The 16,495-nt window shown below is 43.0% G+C and overlaps 1 protein-coding gene across 16 annotated transcripts in view; it reads left to right on the top strand.

Annotated features, from left to right (window-relative positions):
- Positions 1–15,551, top strand: part of MAGI1 (membrane associated guanylate kinase, WW and PDZ domain containing 1) — a 632,114-nt gene extending 616,563 nt beyond the window's left edge. For 12 of the 16 annotated variants that reach the window (XM_081794968.1, XM_060633706.3, XM_081794967.1 and 9 more), the window contains 5 exons: positions 3,943–4,036; positions 4,182–4,242; positions 5,156–5,299; positions 7,765–7,903; positions 11,961–15,551. In XM_081794968.1, coding sequence (XP_081651094.1) covers positions 3,943–4,036; positions 4,182–4,242; positions 5,156–5,299; positions 7,765–7,903; positions 11,961–12,694 — 1,172 coding nt within the window. In that variant the 3' untranslated portion in view covers positions 12,695–15,551. Of the gene's footprint in view, positions 1–3,942; positions 4,037–4,181; positions 4,243–5,155; positions 5,300–7,764; positions 7,904–9,976; positions 10,066–11,960 lie in introns of all 16 variants that reach the window. The other 4 variants (XM_060633717.3, XM_060633714.3, XM_060633715.3 and 1 more) reach the window with 1 other exon arrangement.
- The last annotated feature ends 944 nt before the right edge of the window (positions 15,552–16,495 follow it).

Raw genomic sequence — 16,495 nt, 5'->3', positions numbered from 1 at the left:
TCCTTTGTTGATCTGTTTGACTTTGTAATGTGGATTCTGTAACGGAGGCTAAAGGTATTAACATGGGGACTAGGCTGGAATTGTAATCACTCGCCATAGAGATATACTGAAACCCAAGATAGAAGATCCTGTCAGAAGTTAGTGCCCTGATTGAGCACAACACCGTGACAGTGCCTTGAGAGCTAGGATATGCTTTGCTTGAGACATGATTGCTATGGAAAGTGTAGTAATACCCATTTTCATTCCTCCGGGAGAGCTGAAGTAGGTGTAGACACTGCTTGATAAAGGATGTAGGATACTTGCCGGAATTTGTCATAAAAATAGCCAATCTGTCCATCTGTCTTTGAGTTTTAGAAGTCAAATACATTGACACCCCTTCATAATACTGTGCTGGCACATGCTCTTTTATCAGGCCCTCATTATATGGCGCACGTATTGCTTTGGGATGGAGCTATAGATTTGGGATAATGGGCCTCAACTCTGTAATTTAAAAAGCTAGAGAGAATTTCAACGCAAAGTCTTGGTTTAATTCTAGGTGAAGAGTTAAAAGTTTAATAAAACGAGTATAACTATTTTTTTTAGTTTTTATTTTTGAGAGAGGGTCAGAATGTGAACGGCGAAGGAGCAGAGAAAGAGGGAGATAAGAGGATCCTAAGTGAGCTCTTTGCTGACAGAAGAGGACCCAATGTGGGGTTTGAACTCACAAACAGTGAGGTCATGACCTGGGCTGAAGACGGACGCTTGACCGACTGAGCCACCCAGACGTCCCCCGAGTATAACTCTTGATACTCAAAATGCATCCTGTAAATCCAGAGCATGTTAAAAATTATTTTAGTGCTCAGAAGATGGCCCATAAAATGTAGAATCAAAGCAGGGCATTTTGTATTTTGTATAGTTTTGTGACAGTTGGTGGTGCTTATGCAATAAAATGAAGGCACTTGCCAATTAAATATGATTTCCCTGACACCAACACATAATTCTGTTACACGTGAAAGTGAGACTCTCCAGAGGACTTTGGACGTGTTACCTACCTTGCCTAAGCCTCAGTGTCTCCATCTGTAAAGTGGGGTAATAACTGAACCTATTTCATTGAGTTGTAAGAATTAAATGGAGTAGTACAAGTGGAAATGGACTTAGCACAGTCTTTGGCGCATCATAAATGATGAAGAAATGGTGGCGGTTCATAGATTTAAGAAAGACAGCAGTTGGAGGAAATTCAGCTAGCTCAAAAAAGCATTTGCATATAAATGTTAATTTTTTTAATGCTTAAAGTTAATCTTCAATCCAAATCATGAAGGCAGCAGGAAAAAAAGAGAGAGAGAGAACACTGTTTCAGAATGGGATCCCACCTGCCTAGAAAAACCCTGGGTACCACAAACACACAAGGACTCAAAAGGGAAACTCCTGCACAATTCAGTAATTACAATCACTTTAATTACAACGAAACGTTCTTTTTGGTATCCTGATTATGATTTCCCCATGGCCCGAACAATCTTGTGATTTCCCAGAGAGTCTCCATAAAATTAATTACAGTGAGCAATATGAATTTTTTTAAAGGACCAATACATGGGTTGATGAAACTTCTGGGGAATCGTATTGACAGGCAGTGCAGTCTCTTAGTCCATTGTTCTGACAGTGCGTGTACTTGATGGCATATCACATAGATTAATCACCTTGGTTGTGCTCGTTAACTGCAGTCATAAAAATGTACCAATAATATGCTTTTAATATTGTGATCCCAGAAATCCATGTTCCCGATAAAAAATCTGGTGATCATCTTTTGTATGGTTTTCATGTGCCAGGCCCTATCCCAAACACTGTCTTCTCCTTAATCTTTGCACGGATTTTCTGAGATACTTCTGATATAATGCGTGTACAGAAGAGAAAACTGAGGCAAAGGAAGTTGAAGTGACTTGGCGTGAGTACCAGCCAGTAAATTGCCGAGCTGGGGGTACACACGGCCAGATAGTCAGAGTCTGGAATCTGACCTCCTAACCATTCTGCTAAGCTGCCTCCCATTAAGCCTGAGAAACACCACCTCCCCAGCTCGGGGTTGCCAGGCGTATTGGCATAGTAAAGAACCTGAGGCTGCTCAGAGGAAAATCAAAGCACAGACACACAAAACTTTTTCCCTCTGTTTCAGCCACTATTTCTGACCCTTAATTGACCCCAGGTTCCTTTCCCTCAGAATCTGTAGAAACAGTGGTGAAAACAGACTATGGGAAACTTGGCCTAAAACATGAATTGGATTACATTACAATTTACTTGATCTGTTATATTTTCTTAGTAATCTTGTGCCTCAACTGTGAGAACCACAGGCTCTGTGGCTGAAATACAAACTTAAAATCATAATTCAACTTCCTCGTTTTAGAGTTTAACTTAAGTTCCCACGGTCATAAAATAAAAACTAGGAGTGGTAGCTAGGGCCATAAGTCCAGTTAATGTATTGAGTGCTTACTATATGTCAGGTACTATACTAAGCTTTTCAAATATTTTTATCAAAGGGAAGGGAATTATGTCATCATCCCCTTCTTTCAGAGGAGTAAAATAAGACATATGGCTAATGAGTGGGGAAAGGGGGACTGGATCTCAAGCCCGTGACTTTAACAACTGTGTGCAATGAAATAAAATAATAGGAAGCCAGACCCAAGTGCGTAATATCCTTAGGAAATTAAAATGGAGGACAGACCACATGTCATTGGGATTTCTGGGAGGTATTGTCACTGCAGTGGACTGCAGTGGAGAGATATCGTCCAGGTGTCCCAGGTGGGAATACTTAACACATTTTCCCATAGAAACTTTGTTACACATTATGGGCAGGTATATGTATTCTGAAAGCATTAAGATGCCTACTATGAGCTGTAGGACTCCTAGAAACTTGTAGGCTATATTGCCCGCTATGAATTAAATAGGCATTCATAGCCTAATCTTAGAACCTAACCACCACATGTAGTATTTTCTTGATGAGAAGATTGATGCCAAGTTCCAAATAGTCAACCTAAAATTAAGTACTAAAGTGCAGCTTGCTCATAACTGCTTGCTATCTGCTTTGATCGTAATGGAGAAATAATTAGTAAAAAAATATATAACCATTACTATATAAGTGATTAAATTTTAATACATGCATGTTGGTGTGCAGTCTGTAGGGCATGCTCTTGAGTGTTTTCAAATTCTGGATCTCCAGACTTCTAGAGATTAATGAAGTTGCTTATGAATGTGGTTAGCGGAGAAGAAAGTCAATTTACCTAAGAATATAATTATATTCATTCCATTAGGGTGGCTTCATGATTTATACAACTTCTATTTACAAACTCTGCCTCTAAGTAATGCAGGTTTTAAAATTAATTTTTCATCAGTGATTCTAGACGAGATCTGTGTAGAAGTCTACATTTTCAGTTGTGCTTCATTAAAAGCACTGGGGAGGAAGGTAGATGTGTGTGTGTGTGTGTAGTTATCAAGATGTTAGCACACTTCTGATTGTAATATTCACATGAGGAAATCAAGCGGACTCTGCTCAATATTGCTGATAAATTGCGGGAAACAGTAATAGAGACGTTTGTTATTAGTCCGTCCAATCCTGGGGCAGTAATGCCAGTGTGGTGCCGTGTTTTGAAGGGGCTGCCATTTTTAAGTGTCAGGGAGGGAGAGACACTTCCCTCGGTTACAATTTTAGGGAAGCATTTCGGGGGCACACTTCTCCGTTCATTTGCGGGGATGTCGGTTGGGAGGAGGGTAATGGGGACATACGTGGCTCTCACATCGTAGAATATCTTAGAATGGTTCTGTGAACTCTTGCTTAGAAATTCCAGTCAGGACGGTTTCAAACAGTGATAGGGAAACCAGGCGTGTCACTCAGATGTGGGACTTCTGCATACCTCCTGCTTTGATGATCTCTCCTCTGGGGCCCTCATTCTGCTGCGCTCTCTCTCCCTCTCCCTGCAGAGTCCTCAAATGCCACTTTGTTGACCAACGCAGAGAAGATTGCCACCATCACCACCACACACGCCCCTTCTCAGCAAGGGGCCCAGGAGACCAGGTCAGACATAACTTTGGTTGCTTTTGTTAGTTTTAAGGGGAAACAACTAACTCCTGATCTGATGATACTCATCCTTGACTTTGTTTTCTTCCCTTCAGTTTCATGGTTTGCTTTGCTTTTACGCTTCTCTCTCTCGCTTTGGCAGGAATACCACCAAACCAAAGCCGGAATCTCAGTTTGAGTTCAAAGCACCCCAGGCAACACAGGTGAGGGCCATTCTTCTTTTTTTCTGTTTGCTTAGTACATTTCCTTCCAACTTTCTGAAGCTATTTTTTACGAGCTATCTTTTATAAGGTACCCCCAATTAAAATAAATAACCTTTTGTGAGAGGATGTACCAAATATGAGCTCACATTTAGCTGGCTAGGAAATGACATTTTCTGTTACTACCTTTGCAAAACATTCCTAGATATCCTCTTCTAGGTGGGAAAAATAAAGAAAGAAAGAAAGAACCGCACTTATCTCAAGGACTGGCCATCAGAGAAAGAGCAAAAGTGCTAATCGCTACTCGGGGTATTCATGCCTGTATTTATGCCAAGAGATGTCTTTTTTTGTTAAGGTGTTTCCCAGACGTGGGAATTTCAGGTGAGACCCGGAGAGCTAGCTACCTGTCTGGCAGGGTGGTAGGAGAGAATGCGCTAATATGCAGGTGAAGGAAACTTGGGAGTAATCCATTTATGGATTCACTAACTCACTCGAGCTCCTCCTCATCCTGGGTGGGAACCACTCCTCAGATGGGAGGCGGTCGCTCTTGGCATCCTGGTCATAGACACCGCTGCTGTTTTCCAGGCACGTGGCAGGGAGGCCTGTGCAGAATGGCACCACGTAATGAGTTTTCCCGCCACAAATAACGATGTGTGGCCTCACTGATTAAATTTTAACACACGTCTGTTGGTGTGCGGTCGGCAGGCACACTCATGACATGTCTTCAGATTCTGCATCTGCAAATATGTCAGATGAATGAATGTTAATAAACAGCTGAGAATCACCAAAAGAGGGATAGAGACGGTGCCTTTGTGTCAGATCACCATTTCGGAGCATATTTGGGAAGCAATGTGAAGAAGAAATATGTGTGGGTATGCGTTCTCCCCTGAATGACTGCATTTCATTTTTTAAATAGGAGCAAGATTTTTACACTGTGGAACTAGAGAGAGGAGCCAAGGGATTTGGCTTTAGTCTTCGAGGGGGCCGAGAATATAACATGGACCTCTATGTTCTGCGCTTAGCAGAGGATGGTCCAGCAGAAAGGTGTGGAAAGATGAGGGTAAGTAGGAAGAGGAGTCTGGAAAAATAAGTCCTCTCCAGTGGCTTTTTGACATGATGTGGCTAGAACCTTCTTGTTCCTGAGAACTACATTTCATACTGCTTTCAGAACACTCTAAAATGCATGACTCCCGCCTAGGGTGTATTTCTCCCTAAAGCATAGTTGATGGTAACTGCTAAAGTTAGGTGAGCCCTTCTGATTGTTCAGGGATGAATGAAGAATTGGAATTACATGCAAACTTACTGAAGTAAAAATCAGTCCTGTGTCCATAGTTCTTCTACTTAATCTCATATGGTAAGCGCGTCATTTCACAGCAAATCCTAGGATTTACCAGGATGCATAGAGAGCAGGAAGTCCCTCTAGTCTTGTAGGTTCTGGGTGGTGAGCTCCATTCAGTGTCCTGCTAGTCACCGGGTCTTACTTTAGCCTCAGGAGCAGGTCGACTCTGCCTCAGGAAAGGCCCCACATCTCCAAGCGGGAACATTCAGTCTCTCTGCAGTAGTCAGAGTTGCAAATTTTAAATCTACACATGCCAAAAGATCACTCTCTTCTTTTTAGGAATCTGGTATCTGTTACTATGTATGCATGTGTCACTTTTCTGGGGGGGCGGGGATTAGATGGCTTAAAAAAAATGGATAGGTCACGTAGATTGAAGCGTATGCATAGGGAGCAGTTTGCTACAAATGAAGAGGAATCAAGACGGTCAGGTCAGGAAAGGAAAAAAGTGCACGAAGCTGGTCCAGAGCAGAAAGAGGGAAAAAAGTGACCAAAGGTAGGGAACTTGATATTTGTATATGAGGCATAGTCTCTTGCTTGTTAAATTTCTACAGATTGAATTTTAATGAACATTTTTTAAATATTTATTTATTCTTGAGAGACAGAATGAGAATCTCAAGCAGGCTCTGCTCTGTCATCGTGGAGCCCAACACGGGGCTCAAACCCCCCAACTGTGATATCATGACCTGAGCTGAAATCAAGAATCAGACGCTTAACCGACTGAGCCACTGAGGTGCCCCTTTGAGCGTTTTTTTTTTTTTTTAATTGAGAAAGTAGACCATGCATATGGGTATAAAAAATTAGTGAAAAATAGTGCATAGTAAAAATACAGTTTCCAAAGTCAGACTATATTACCAGTTTCTTGTGTATTCTTTTTTAATGCATATACATGTACAATTTGTACATATACAAAGAAATCTATAAACTCTATTTTCCTTTTAAGTTTCACACACATTGGTTATGCTTTTCCATGTGTTAGCCTACGTCAAAAAAGTTTCTGATGGAGTGAAATCTTACCATGGCATTTTGTGTAATGCTGTATAGTTCTCAAGACACATTTACAGTAGTGGCCAGCTTCGTCCTCACAGCTTGGTAGGAATGTGTTGTTAACATCCCCTTCTACAGATGAGAAATTGAGTTCCAGGAAGTTAAAGGATTTGAACAAGATCTGGTAGCTAACAAGTGATAGGACTCAAATTCAAGACCTTAATCTCCAAAGCCAGTGCTTTTCCTCTTCTGCCTTCTGGAAGATAAGCTCCTTGAGAGCAGGGATCTTGCCTGTCTTGTTCTCTCCTTTATCTCCGGTGCCTAGAATAGTAGCTGACACATCGTAAATGCAGCATCATTGTATAGGCATGGTTGTGTTCTCATCAGAAAGTTCTCTGCGGGCAGCAGTTACTTCTAAGCTCACTCACAGCTCAGCTGGCAGGATTCAGTGTCCCTTGGGCTGTTGGCCCTACCTCTCCTTCATGTCCTTATCACAGACTCTGTAGGGTAGCTCAGCACATGCGTCAGAGTGAACAAGTGAGAGGACAAAAAAAAGGGGGGCACATAAGACAGAAGCCAAAAGTATTTTGTAACCTTATCTTTGAACGGATATCACATCACATTTGCCATATTCTTTTTGTTAGGAGCAAGTGACTAATTCCAGCCCACATTCAAAGGGAAGGAGGGGTGCCTGTGTGGCTCACTTGGTTGGGCATCCAACTTTGGCTCAGGTCATGATCTCACAGACTGTGAGTTCGAGCCCCGTGTCGGGCTCTGTGCAGACAGCTTGGAGCCTGGAGCCTGGAGCCTGCTTCAGATTCTTTGTCTCCCTCTCTCTCTCTCTGCCCTCCCTCCCTTGCTCGCACTCTCTCTCTCTCTCTCTCTCAAAAATAAAAGTTAAAAAAAAATGTTAATTAACATTTTCCGTACTGTTTTATTTTTTTCTCTTAACACTTGCACTTTCTAACCTACACATTTTTCTCTAATTTTCTTGTTAATTGTCTTTCTCCCATTAGAATTTCATCTCCATGAGGGCAAAGGCTTTTGTTTCTTTCACTGCTGGACTATGCAACAGAAGATTTTCTGGACTAGACTCCATAAATACTTAGTAAATCAGTAAATGGAAGAACTTTACATCCTAGAGCACCTCAGCGGCCGGTGAAGCCCTTTGCGATCTTCTCATTTTGTCCTCTCTTTGGCAGATCGGTGACGAAATCTTAGAGATCAATGGCGAGACCACCAAAAACATGAAGCATTCTCGGGCTATAGAACTGATTAAGAATGGTGGCCGCAGGGTGCGTCTGTTTCTGAAGCGGGGAGACGGCTCCGTACCAGAATATGGTGGGTCAAACTATGAAAACATCCCTTCCTTCCCTGGCATGACTCCATGAATTTGTCTCCAGAACTACAGCAGGAAAGTCTTTTTGTTTCCCCCTGTTCACCAGTGTCTTACCAGCCTTTCGCACCATGTGATTATTTGCCTCGCTTGTTCTGAAATCTCTACACATTTCATCCTCTTGCTTGCTTACGTGGACTGGGACGTGGCCTAAGACAAGATCTTTATAGCCCCTTTCTGATAATCAGAGAGAACATTCTGTCTAGTCCCACCAAGAGTGAAGGAATGTTTGTTTGAACTGTGCCAAACTGTTTCTCAGATCCAATTGTTAGCACAAAAATGACTATACTCCTTTTCAGAAGCAGGAAAGCAGGTTTCCTGAGTGATATGTTGAGGCACAATTCTCTCTCTCTCTGTCTCTCTCTTTTTTTTGTTTGTTTGTTTTATTTTTTGGTTTCTTGATGTTTTTACTGAAGAGGTGTGAAATTTTGAGATGATTTGGGGGCCTTGCTCACCTCCTTTATGCTCTGTATACGACACTTCCGCATCCCCCCCCCCCCCTTGCTGGTCCCTACCCCCAATCAGACCACCTGAGCCCACTACTCTAAAACAAACGAAACTGTTGATATATTAGCCATATGTTTTTAGATGAAAAAGGATGAAATAGATTCCCAGTGCTCATCATGAGGGAAACATGTTACTATACCTTTCCTATGGGGAAAGCCAGGTTATACATAGAGTTCCTTTGTCATATGTGTAGACATGATTTGAGTAAACAGCAATGATCTTTACCTAGCTTAGTGTTCTGATGGCAAAATGCTGTATTTTATAATAATTATGTCCTATTTATTTGAGAGTCTTGTTTAAAATAAAAAAAAAAAAAAAATCTATGCCCTAGATGTAGGGCTTCTCTTCCCAACCAAAGGTCTACAAAAGTTTCTATAGAAACTGTGATTGAATGGTCCCCATATACGTTGGTCCCCTTTATTAGGGATTGATCTGTTATCACCCTCTTTTCTGAAAGTCATTCTGCACAATTCCCAGTTGCATTTTGGACTTGATCAGATCCTTAATTCAGAGGCAGCTCAAAGAAAAGGAGAACTCCTTTGAAGGACAGTCTTCCCAGGTGTTGGACACTCATACAGGTGTAGACTACAAGGGGCCCAAGGTGGGAGGAGGGAGGAAATCCGATGAGGCCCCTTTAGACAAGGCCAACCACAGGGGAGGTATTTTGACAACATGAAGACGTCACAGCTGTGCACTGTGCTAAACCTCTGACCATAGGTGTATCGATGCCACTGAAACTGTGTAACATTGTCTCCCTTTCTGTCTTCCCTATGCTTCTGTTGGATGTGATATTTCATTTGAGAATCATCGTCAATAACCTGTGTACCTTCTCAAAACCTATGTCTGTTGCACTGAGGATGAAAATCCAACACTAACAAATGTTCTTTGGGCTAAAAATAAAGATCCTTTAAATACTCATTTTTCCAAGAAGGGTTGAACATGCCAGAGTTGTGCTGCTGTAATGTCTCATGCGTCATTTGGACTAAATCTCTCTAATTCTATTGATTAGAGTCACAAATGGGTTATAATATGTTAAGTTCCAATATTTTTCTGACTTGATTGGAACCTGCTTCTCTGTGAGGCTATTTTTGTAATGAGTTTTTTGTACTTAATTTAACTGCCGCGGTCTTCGGGTGGGGGGAGGGAGGGACCTCTGGTCTTCTGTTGTTTATTGTTAATGCACTCCTCTATGCCAGCTTGTCATTGTTCCAGTTGTTTGAAAAAAAAAAAAAAAGAAAAAGAAAAAAGGATGCATCCATTGTCTGGGTTCTTGAGTCACCTTATATGGCTGTCTGAAAAATGTCACTGTTTGATTGCGGTCTCTGCAGCCTTATTTGAGTGTTGCCTTAGACTGTCTGACTGGACAAATAAACTCTCTTTGCCCCATGTTAACAAATGCAGATTTTTTTTCTTTCCTCTGTGTTATAGGGAATCTAAATGTTCAACTTTTTCTCTTTCTCTCTTTCTCTTTCTGTCTGACTGTTCTTGGTGCTGGGCCCTCCCTTCTACAGCGATGATACCTCCTAATATCGCTGCATGTATGAGAAATGAAAAGCTCGGGGAGGCTTGCTTCTACCTTATGGGCCATAATCAAACTACGGTTTGTAGCTCAATCAATACTAGGTGTTTCTGTGCTGTGGCCTAATTTCCTCATTGCTTCTGCTTAGCTCTATTTTGATATGTTTGGCAATTCATTCTGAGCACCCTGCGTTCTTTGAATTGTAAGTACACCGCTGACCCCTATTGAAGTCTTGCTCTCCCTTACCTTAAAAGTAGGTGTAAGAAAGCCCAAGGTTAGATTTATGAGAGTGAGCATAGAGCACCTACCCATACCCAAATCTTAAAATGTTTCCATAAGCTCCTGTTTGTGTTAATTCTAACAGAAAGAACAAGCCTCGTATCACAGGGCCCTCCCCTAGGTCAGCAAGGCTTTGTTAGACAGAGGGACGACATTTTCTACTCACTCAGTTAGCTCCTGGGAAACTACGGCCCAGAGTCCAAATCCTGTCCAGAGCCTGTTTTTCTAAGTAAAGTTTTATGGGCTCCTAGCCACGCCCATTTCTTTTATGTGTTGGCTACCGCTGCTTTTACACCGGAGTTGCACTTAAGTAGTTACGGCAAACTATGCAGCCGGCAAAGCCTTTACAGAAAATTTACAAACCCTGCTGTAGGCTATATTCCTGTTACTACCAAAACCCACCCTAGGTTTTGGGACATCTTTCATGAAACAGACTGTTTCGTGTCGACCTTGTTGCCTCACGAAATCCTTAAAAAGAGGTCCCGCAATCCCTGCATCACCCTGGCTTGCCCTCAACACGGCAGCACGTTGTTTCTGGTGTTTCCAGGGTCTTGCCTGGAATCCTACGATGTGTGTTACCGTGTTAGTTGCAACAGAGCATCCCTGCTTTGAAAAGAGCTTTCATAATTTCCGGATGCAACCTAAAACATCTGCTGTGTCATTTCAAATTGTTTAATAATAAATAGGAGCCCCCATGGGCTGTTGTGCTTTAAACTATAGATGCCTTGATGTTGTAAGGAGCAGTCCAGTGACTCCACAGCCCCCCGGATGTAATTATGGCTGCCTTGTGTAGTCTAATACTAAGGAAAGTACCTCTAAAAGATTTCATCTGCACCCCCTCTAATGTCAACCTCTATTCCACTCCCTTTCATTTGTCAGGAAACCCCACATTTTAAAAATAATTTCTTAAACATAACCCAAAATTAGAGAAAAGTATTGAATACAATTCACAAAGGTAGAATGTTTAATGGACCCTCACATTACCCGTCACCTGTCCCAGTCATCAACATCCGGCTGCGTTGCCTCTATAATCCCCTTTGCCCGACACCCTGGATTTTTTCTTTTTTAAGAGAAGTGTTTTAAAATAGTATACTTTGCATGCAGTACAACGCATAGAGCTTGAGCGTACCGCACAGGCTTTTTTTTCTTTTTTAACCTCTCTATACACCCATTTAATGACCCTGATCAAAATATAGACTCCCCAAAATTCCCTCATGCCCTTCCAGGTCAATAACCTAGAGTATCTTTAAGCAAGATAAAATAAGTATTCTTTATAGAAAAGAATGTTTTCTATTGTGGGGGCTGGGAGGGGGGCAAGAAGGGTGGGCAGGGGGCAAGGGTTAGTGGGTGGGGAAGGCAGAGCAAGAGATAGTTAGGGTGGGATGTTCTGGTACTTTTGGATTACCCTGTTTGGGTTGTGCCTTGCAAGACTGGAGTCCCCACTGACGGCTGTGAGCTCCTTAACGATCTCTGCCCTGAGAACAGCCAACAGTAGCCAGAGGCCGAAAGCCACAAGAACTAAGTGCGTAACCCTCGTGGTTGCAGTCATTCTTCACCGAGAGTCAGTTGGCTTTGGCCCTGCCTGCTTTAACAGCTAGCTATTTGTTGTGACTAATGAGAGCTCAGGCGTGGGAGTGGGGACAGGGGCTGAAGGCCCTGCCGTACCAAACTGTGGCTGTCCTGTATTTTCCCGGCAGACCCCAGCAGCGACCGCCTCGGCCCCGCCGCCGCCGGGGCACAAGGTGTTCCGGAAGTGAGGGCCGCGCCCCCCGACCGCCGACCACATCCGTCATTGGAGTCCAGTTACCCACCCGATCTTCACAAATCATCACCGCATGGGGAAAAGCGGGCACACGTGAGAGACCCAAAAGGCAGCAGAGAGTATATCAGACACCCCACTGAGCATCACACATGGAACGGAACTTCTAGAAAACCCGACAGCGGGGCTTGCCGACCCAAGGACCGGGCAGCGGAGGGACGCAGAGAGGCACCCCCGGAGCGGCCGGTGCCCAATGGCCCCAAGAGGAGGTCCCCGGAGAAGCGCAGAGAAGGCACCCGCAGCGCGGACACCACTCTGGAGAGGAGGGAGAAGCACGAGAAGAGACGAGACGTGTCTCCGGAGCGGAGGCGCGAGCGCTCGCCCACCCGCAGGAGGGACGGCTCGCCCAGCCGTCGGAGGCGCTCCCTCGAAAGACTCTTGGATCACACGCGGTCCCCGGAGCGGAGGAGAGGGAGCTCGCCGGAGCGCAGGGCCAAGTCCACCGAGCGCAGGCGCGAGCGCTCCCTGGAGAAGAGGGGCAGGGAGGACAGGGTCGGCCACCGAGAGAGGGAAGAGCCCAGTCTGAAACAGGACGCGGGCAGAAGCTCCAGACACAACCCCGAGCAGAGAAGGCGACCTTACAAAGAATGTAGCACCGACCTCAGTATCTGAGACTCCGAGGCACATTCCAACCTTTACCGTGTCAAAGGTTCTAAGAGGAAGGTCACAAACGTGAAATAATTTAGTTTCTTACCTTGAGGAAGCGTCTGACCCCCGATGATCCTATAATAGCAACAAACATTTTATGCGTTTGAAATCTTATAAGAAAAAAGAAAAAAAATATATATATATGAAAAGTGTTGTGCCTGATGTATAATATTAAAGAAAGTATTTTTAAATGCATACTTTTTTTGGAAATTATTTGCCAAATGCTGCCCCGAAGGGATATAAATTTTGTTTCTACGTGACCTGTAGAATTGTCAAGAATCGTTCCCTTATGGGGGGCAGTCTTTTTCTCTCCTGGTTAAATAGGACTGTTGATCATTTTCTCTAAGGGAAATAATTGATTAAGTTTAATTAATTTGATGTAGATTGTTAGGTAGTGATGTAGTGCTATCCTGTAGTTTAGGAGTTTTTCTTGAAAAAAAGAGCAAAAAGGCAAAAGTTATATTTGTAGAAGCTGAGGACTCTTTGGGACAGATTAGGATTGTCAATGATCCTAAAACTAAACTGTATGAAGAGACTACTACTGCAAATGAAGGATATTTATAGCTAAACTACACAGCACAAAGAAATGTTGCCTTCTCGAGTCATAGTTGGTTCAGAAAACAGTTTGTACTCTCCCTGGCCATAGAAAGGCACAGAGAGGAGAAGGTTGGCCGCCGTTGCCCAGACATAGCCCAAGCACGGATAGATGATCAGGTTCATTAGTATCACCAATATCCGATAAGATCTCATTAAGGCAGCACCACCACAGCTTTGCTCAACTACCGGAAGGAACCGACAGTGAACACCTGTGTTGTCTTGTCTGATTTGAGGCCAAATAGTGGATCGAATGGGGAGCCATGTGCCCAGTGGGAGGGAACCATGAGAATCCTCCATACAGAAAGTGTGTTCCCCCCTGTGTAGCGTAAGCCCAACTGGGGGCAAGGGAATGAGCGCTGGTGGAAGTTACCTCTCTGTTGATATTTAAAGTGAGGGTTCGGGGTGCTTCTTCTTAGAAATGCCCATTTCCCTTTGAAACCCTAATAAAAGTCTCCAGGATGACTGAAAGGGAAAGCAAGACACAGTCCCAGTGGCTCTAGATCGAGTTGGCAAACTTCTGCCCTCATGACCCTGTCCTTTGAGTCTTTGGACAGCAGAACAAAGCATAACAATTTTTTTCTTTTTAGAATGACCCATTCTTTTGCAATCCCGCAGGAGGTGCGGTTGGGTCGGCTCATAGCCCCAGGATGTGGTTGAAATGGATTACTGCCTAGCTGAGCCAAAACGTTTGCTTGTACCTGTTGGACCACTACAGCAAACCGCTGCTTAGGATGCATTGTGTATTTCTGTAGTACTGTTTCGCATTTCCCATACAGACACACAACTTTGCAAGTCAATCACTGTTGTTCTCATGGTACTGTTTAAGGAAACAATGAAAAAGGAAAAAAAAAATGGAGAAAACCAGTCAGTCCTTGTGTGTACAGAGTTAAAAATTGTAATTAATAGAGCCTGTTTAAAAAAAAAAAAAAAACAACTGTTGCCTTTTTTTCTTGTATAAAAGAGAATTTATGACAAAAAATTTAGCTGTGAGGAATGTGATACGTGTTTATATTTCTGAATATGGAACAAATTGATTCATTGGGATATATTTTAATGTAATCTAAATCAGGTATGTAAAGCTGTTTTAAAATGGGAGACAATATAAGTAATTCTCTAAAGCTTTAGTCGGTTTGGATACCATCATTTCCTCCATGGGGAGCCTGCTTGTGAATTATTAAGCTCTGTTTGCATTCTCTGTTCTGTTCTTCACTCATTTCTTGCCGTGTGCTATGGACTTAATGCTCTTTCTGTATTGATGAAAAGCAGTATGTGGGCCAATCTTTTTATAAAACACTATGCATATATAAATATCACATTGTTCATAGCTTTATTTGACTTATGGGTTTATACATAACATAGAATGAGTCCCTATAGCTGTGTGGACATGTACAAAACTAGTTCCTTTCCTGGAACAGAGACCGTGTACATTCTGTAGCTGCAAAGGAGGAAAAGGGTCTGTGACCGCGATCTTTATTATCAGTTTTCCACGCGAAGCAAGCATTGAGCTGTGGTAGGGAGGCCGAGGGAGAACACGACTGAATAATGGCATTCTTTTTCATCAGGTTCCTAGGAGCCCACATGGGGATTTTATTCCTAAGGCTCCACTGCCAGGAATTTTCTCGCCGTTTCTAGCAAAATCTGTGATGTTAAATGATCGATGCTCTCGCTTGTGGTCCAGAGTTTTAAATAAATGAAATCAAGGTGGATTTGGGGGAGTACGTCGTGAAATTAACAACTTAATGTCTTTCTTGTCATCAGAGGTGATATTTGACATTTTAAAATCTGTGTGCTACCCACCTGGGCTTAGTCTTCACCAGTCCGTGAAGACTTGATGTGACAGTTTCCTCTGACTGCCACACATCAGATTTGCTTTGGGAATACTGTACTGTACAGGGACTATGCATTAAGCAGAAAGATCTAGTTTTCTCTGAACTACTGTAACCTTAGATTGGAGACGGATTCTTGTGAGCCTACTTTCCCTAATCCCCCACTTCATGTAAATGTCTTGATGAGAGATGATGGATGAGTATTTTGTATGATTAAATCAAACCATTGAAGAATCCCCCACCCACCCGTTACACAGTTGATGCCTGAAAGAATGTTGGTTGGGGGGGTGGGGGAGAACTCAACACCCTACTTGTATTTTTTAAGTTTCTTTTGTGAAAGATTTTTTAATGCATTTTTACTGTAAAAATACATGGAAATGTATGCATTCCATAACCACTATTGCTTCTGGATTGAAATCTTTCTTGTCTCTGCGTTGTCTCAAGTGTATCACGGTCAAGTAATCAAATGAGGGTGTCTGGCTCCAACTCAGTGCAATGACCCAATGCATGTCGTTCTTTTGAAAGGGAAGGAATTATGCCTTTGCAGCAGTAGTCCAGTGCCTTGCTACTCAAAGTGTGGTCCGTGGACCACCTGCCTCATCATCACTGGACTGTGTATTAAAAATGCAGAATCTCAGGCTCACCCTAGACCTCCTGAGTCGGGCTGTGCCTTTAACAAGACCCCCAGCTAATTCGAATGCACCTGAAGCTTGAACAGCACAGTATATCTCGAAACCCCGGTAAAAGGCAAGACCTGCTAAGCCATGTGCTTCTCACTTCCTAACGGTGATCTTGAACAAGTTCCTTAACCCCTTCTTAAGCCTCACTTTCCTCTTCAAACAGGCATATCTCAGAGTTGGTAAGAATGAAATGCAAAGTGTTTAGCACACCTCTGGCCATCAGAACGATCTTCAGTAGATGATCCTAAAAAAACTTTGCGGGGGAGCCACTGGGTGACTCAGACAGTTAAGGGTCTGACTTCGGCTCAGGTCATGATCTCACTGCTCGTGGATTTGAGCCCCATGTCCGGCTCTGTGCTGACAGCTCAGAGTTTGGAGCCTGCTTCGGATTCTCTCTCTGTCTCTCTGTCTCTCTGTCTCTCTCTGCCCCTTCCCTGCTCACACTCTCACTCTGTCTCTCTCTTTCAAAAACAAACATTTTAAAAAACTTTTTTTTTCTTTTTTGGAGGAGGAGGATTTCGGCCTGGTAGTGGCTGTTCTCTTTCCATTGTCCTGGTTTATTTTCCAATGAAGAAATCTATTCTCACTTTATTAAAATGAGGAAGAAGTCCTTCTGTTTTAATTCCAAAGGTGATGAAGAGTGTGGCCCATGCTACTTCACA

The sequence above is a fragment of the Panthera onca genome, chromosome A2, assembly GCF_046562875.1.
Source record: "Panthera onca isolate mPanOnc1 chromosome A2, mPanOnc1 haplotype 2, whole genome shotgun sequence".
Lineage (NCBI taxonomy): Eukaryota > Metazoa > Chordata > Mammalia > Carnivora > Felidae > Panthera > Panthera onca.
The sequence above is the reverse complement of the archived record's forward strand: the minus strand, read 5'-3'. Positions and strand labels throughout refer to the sequence as shown.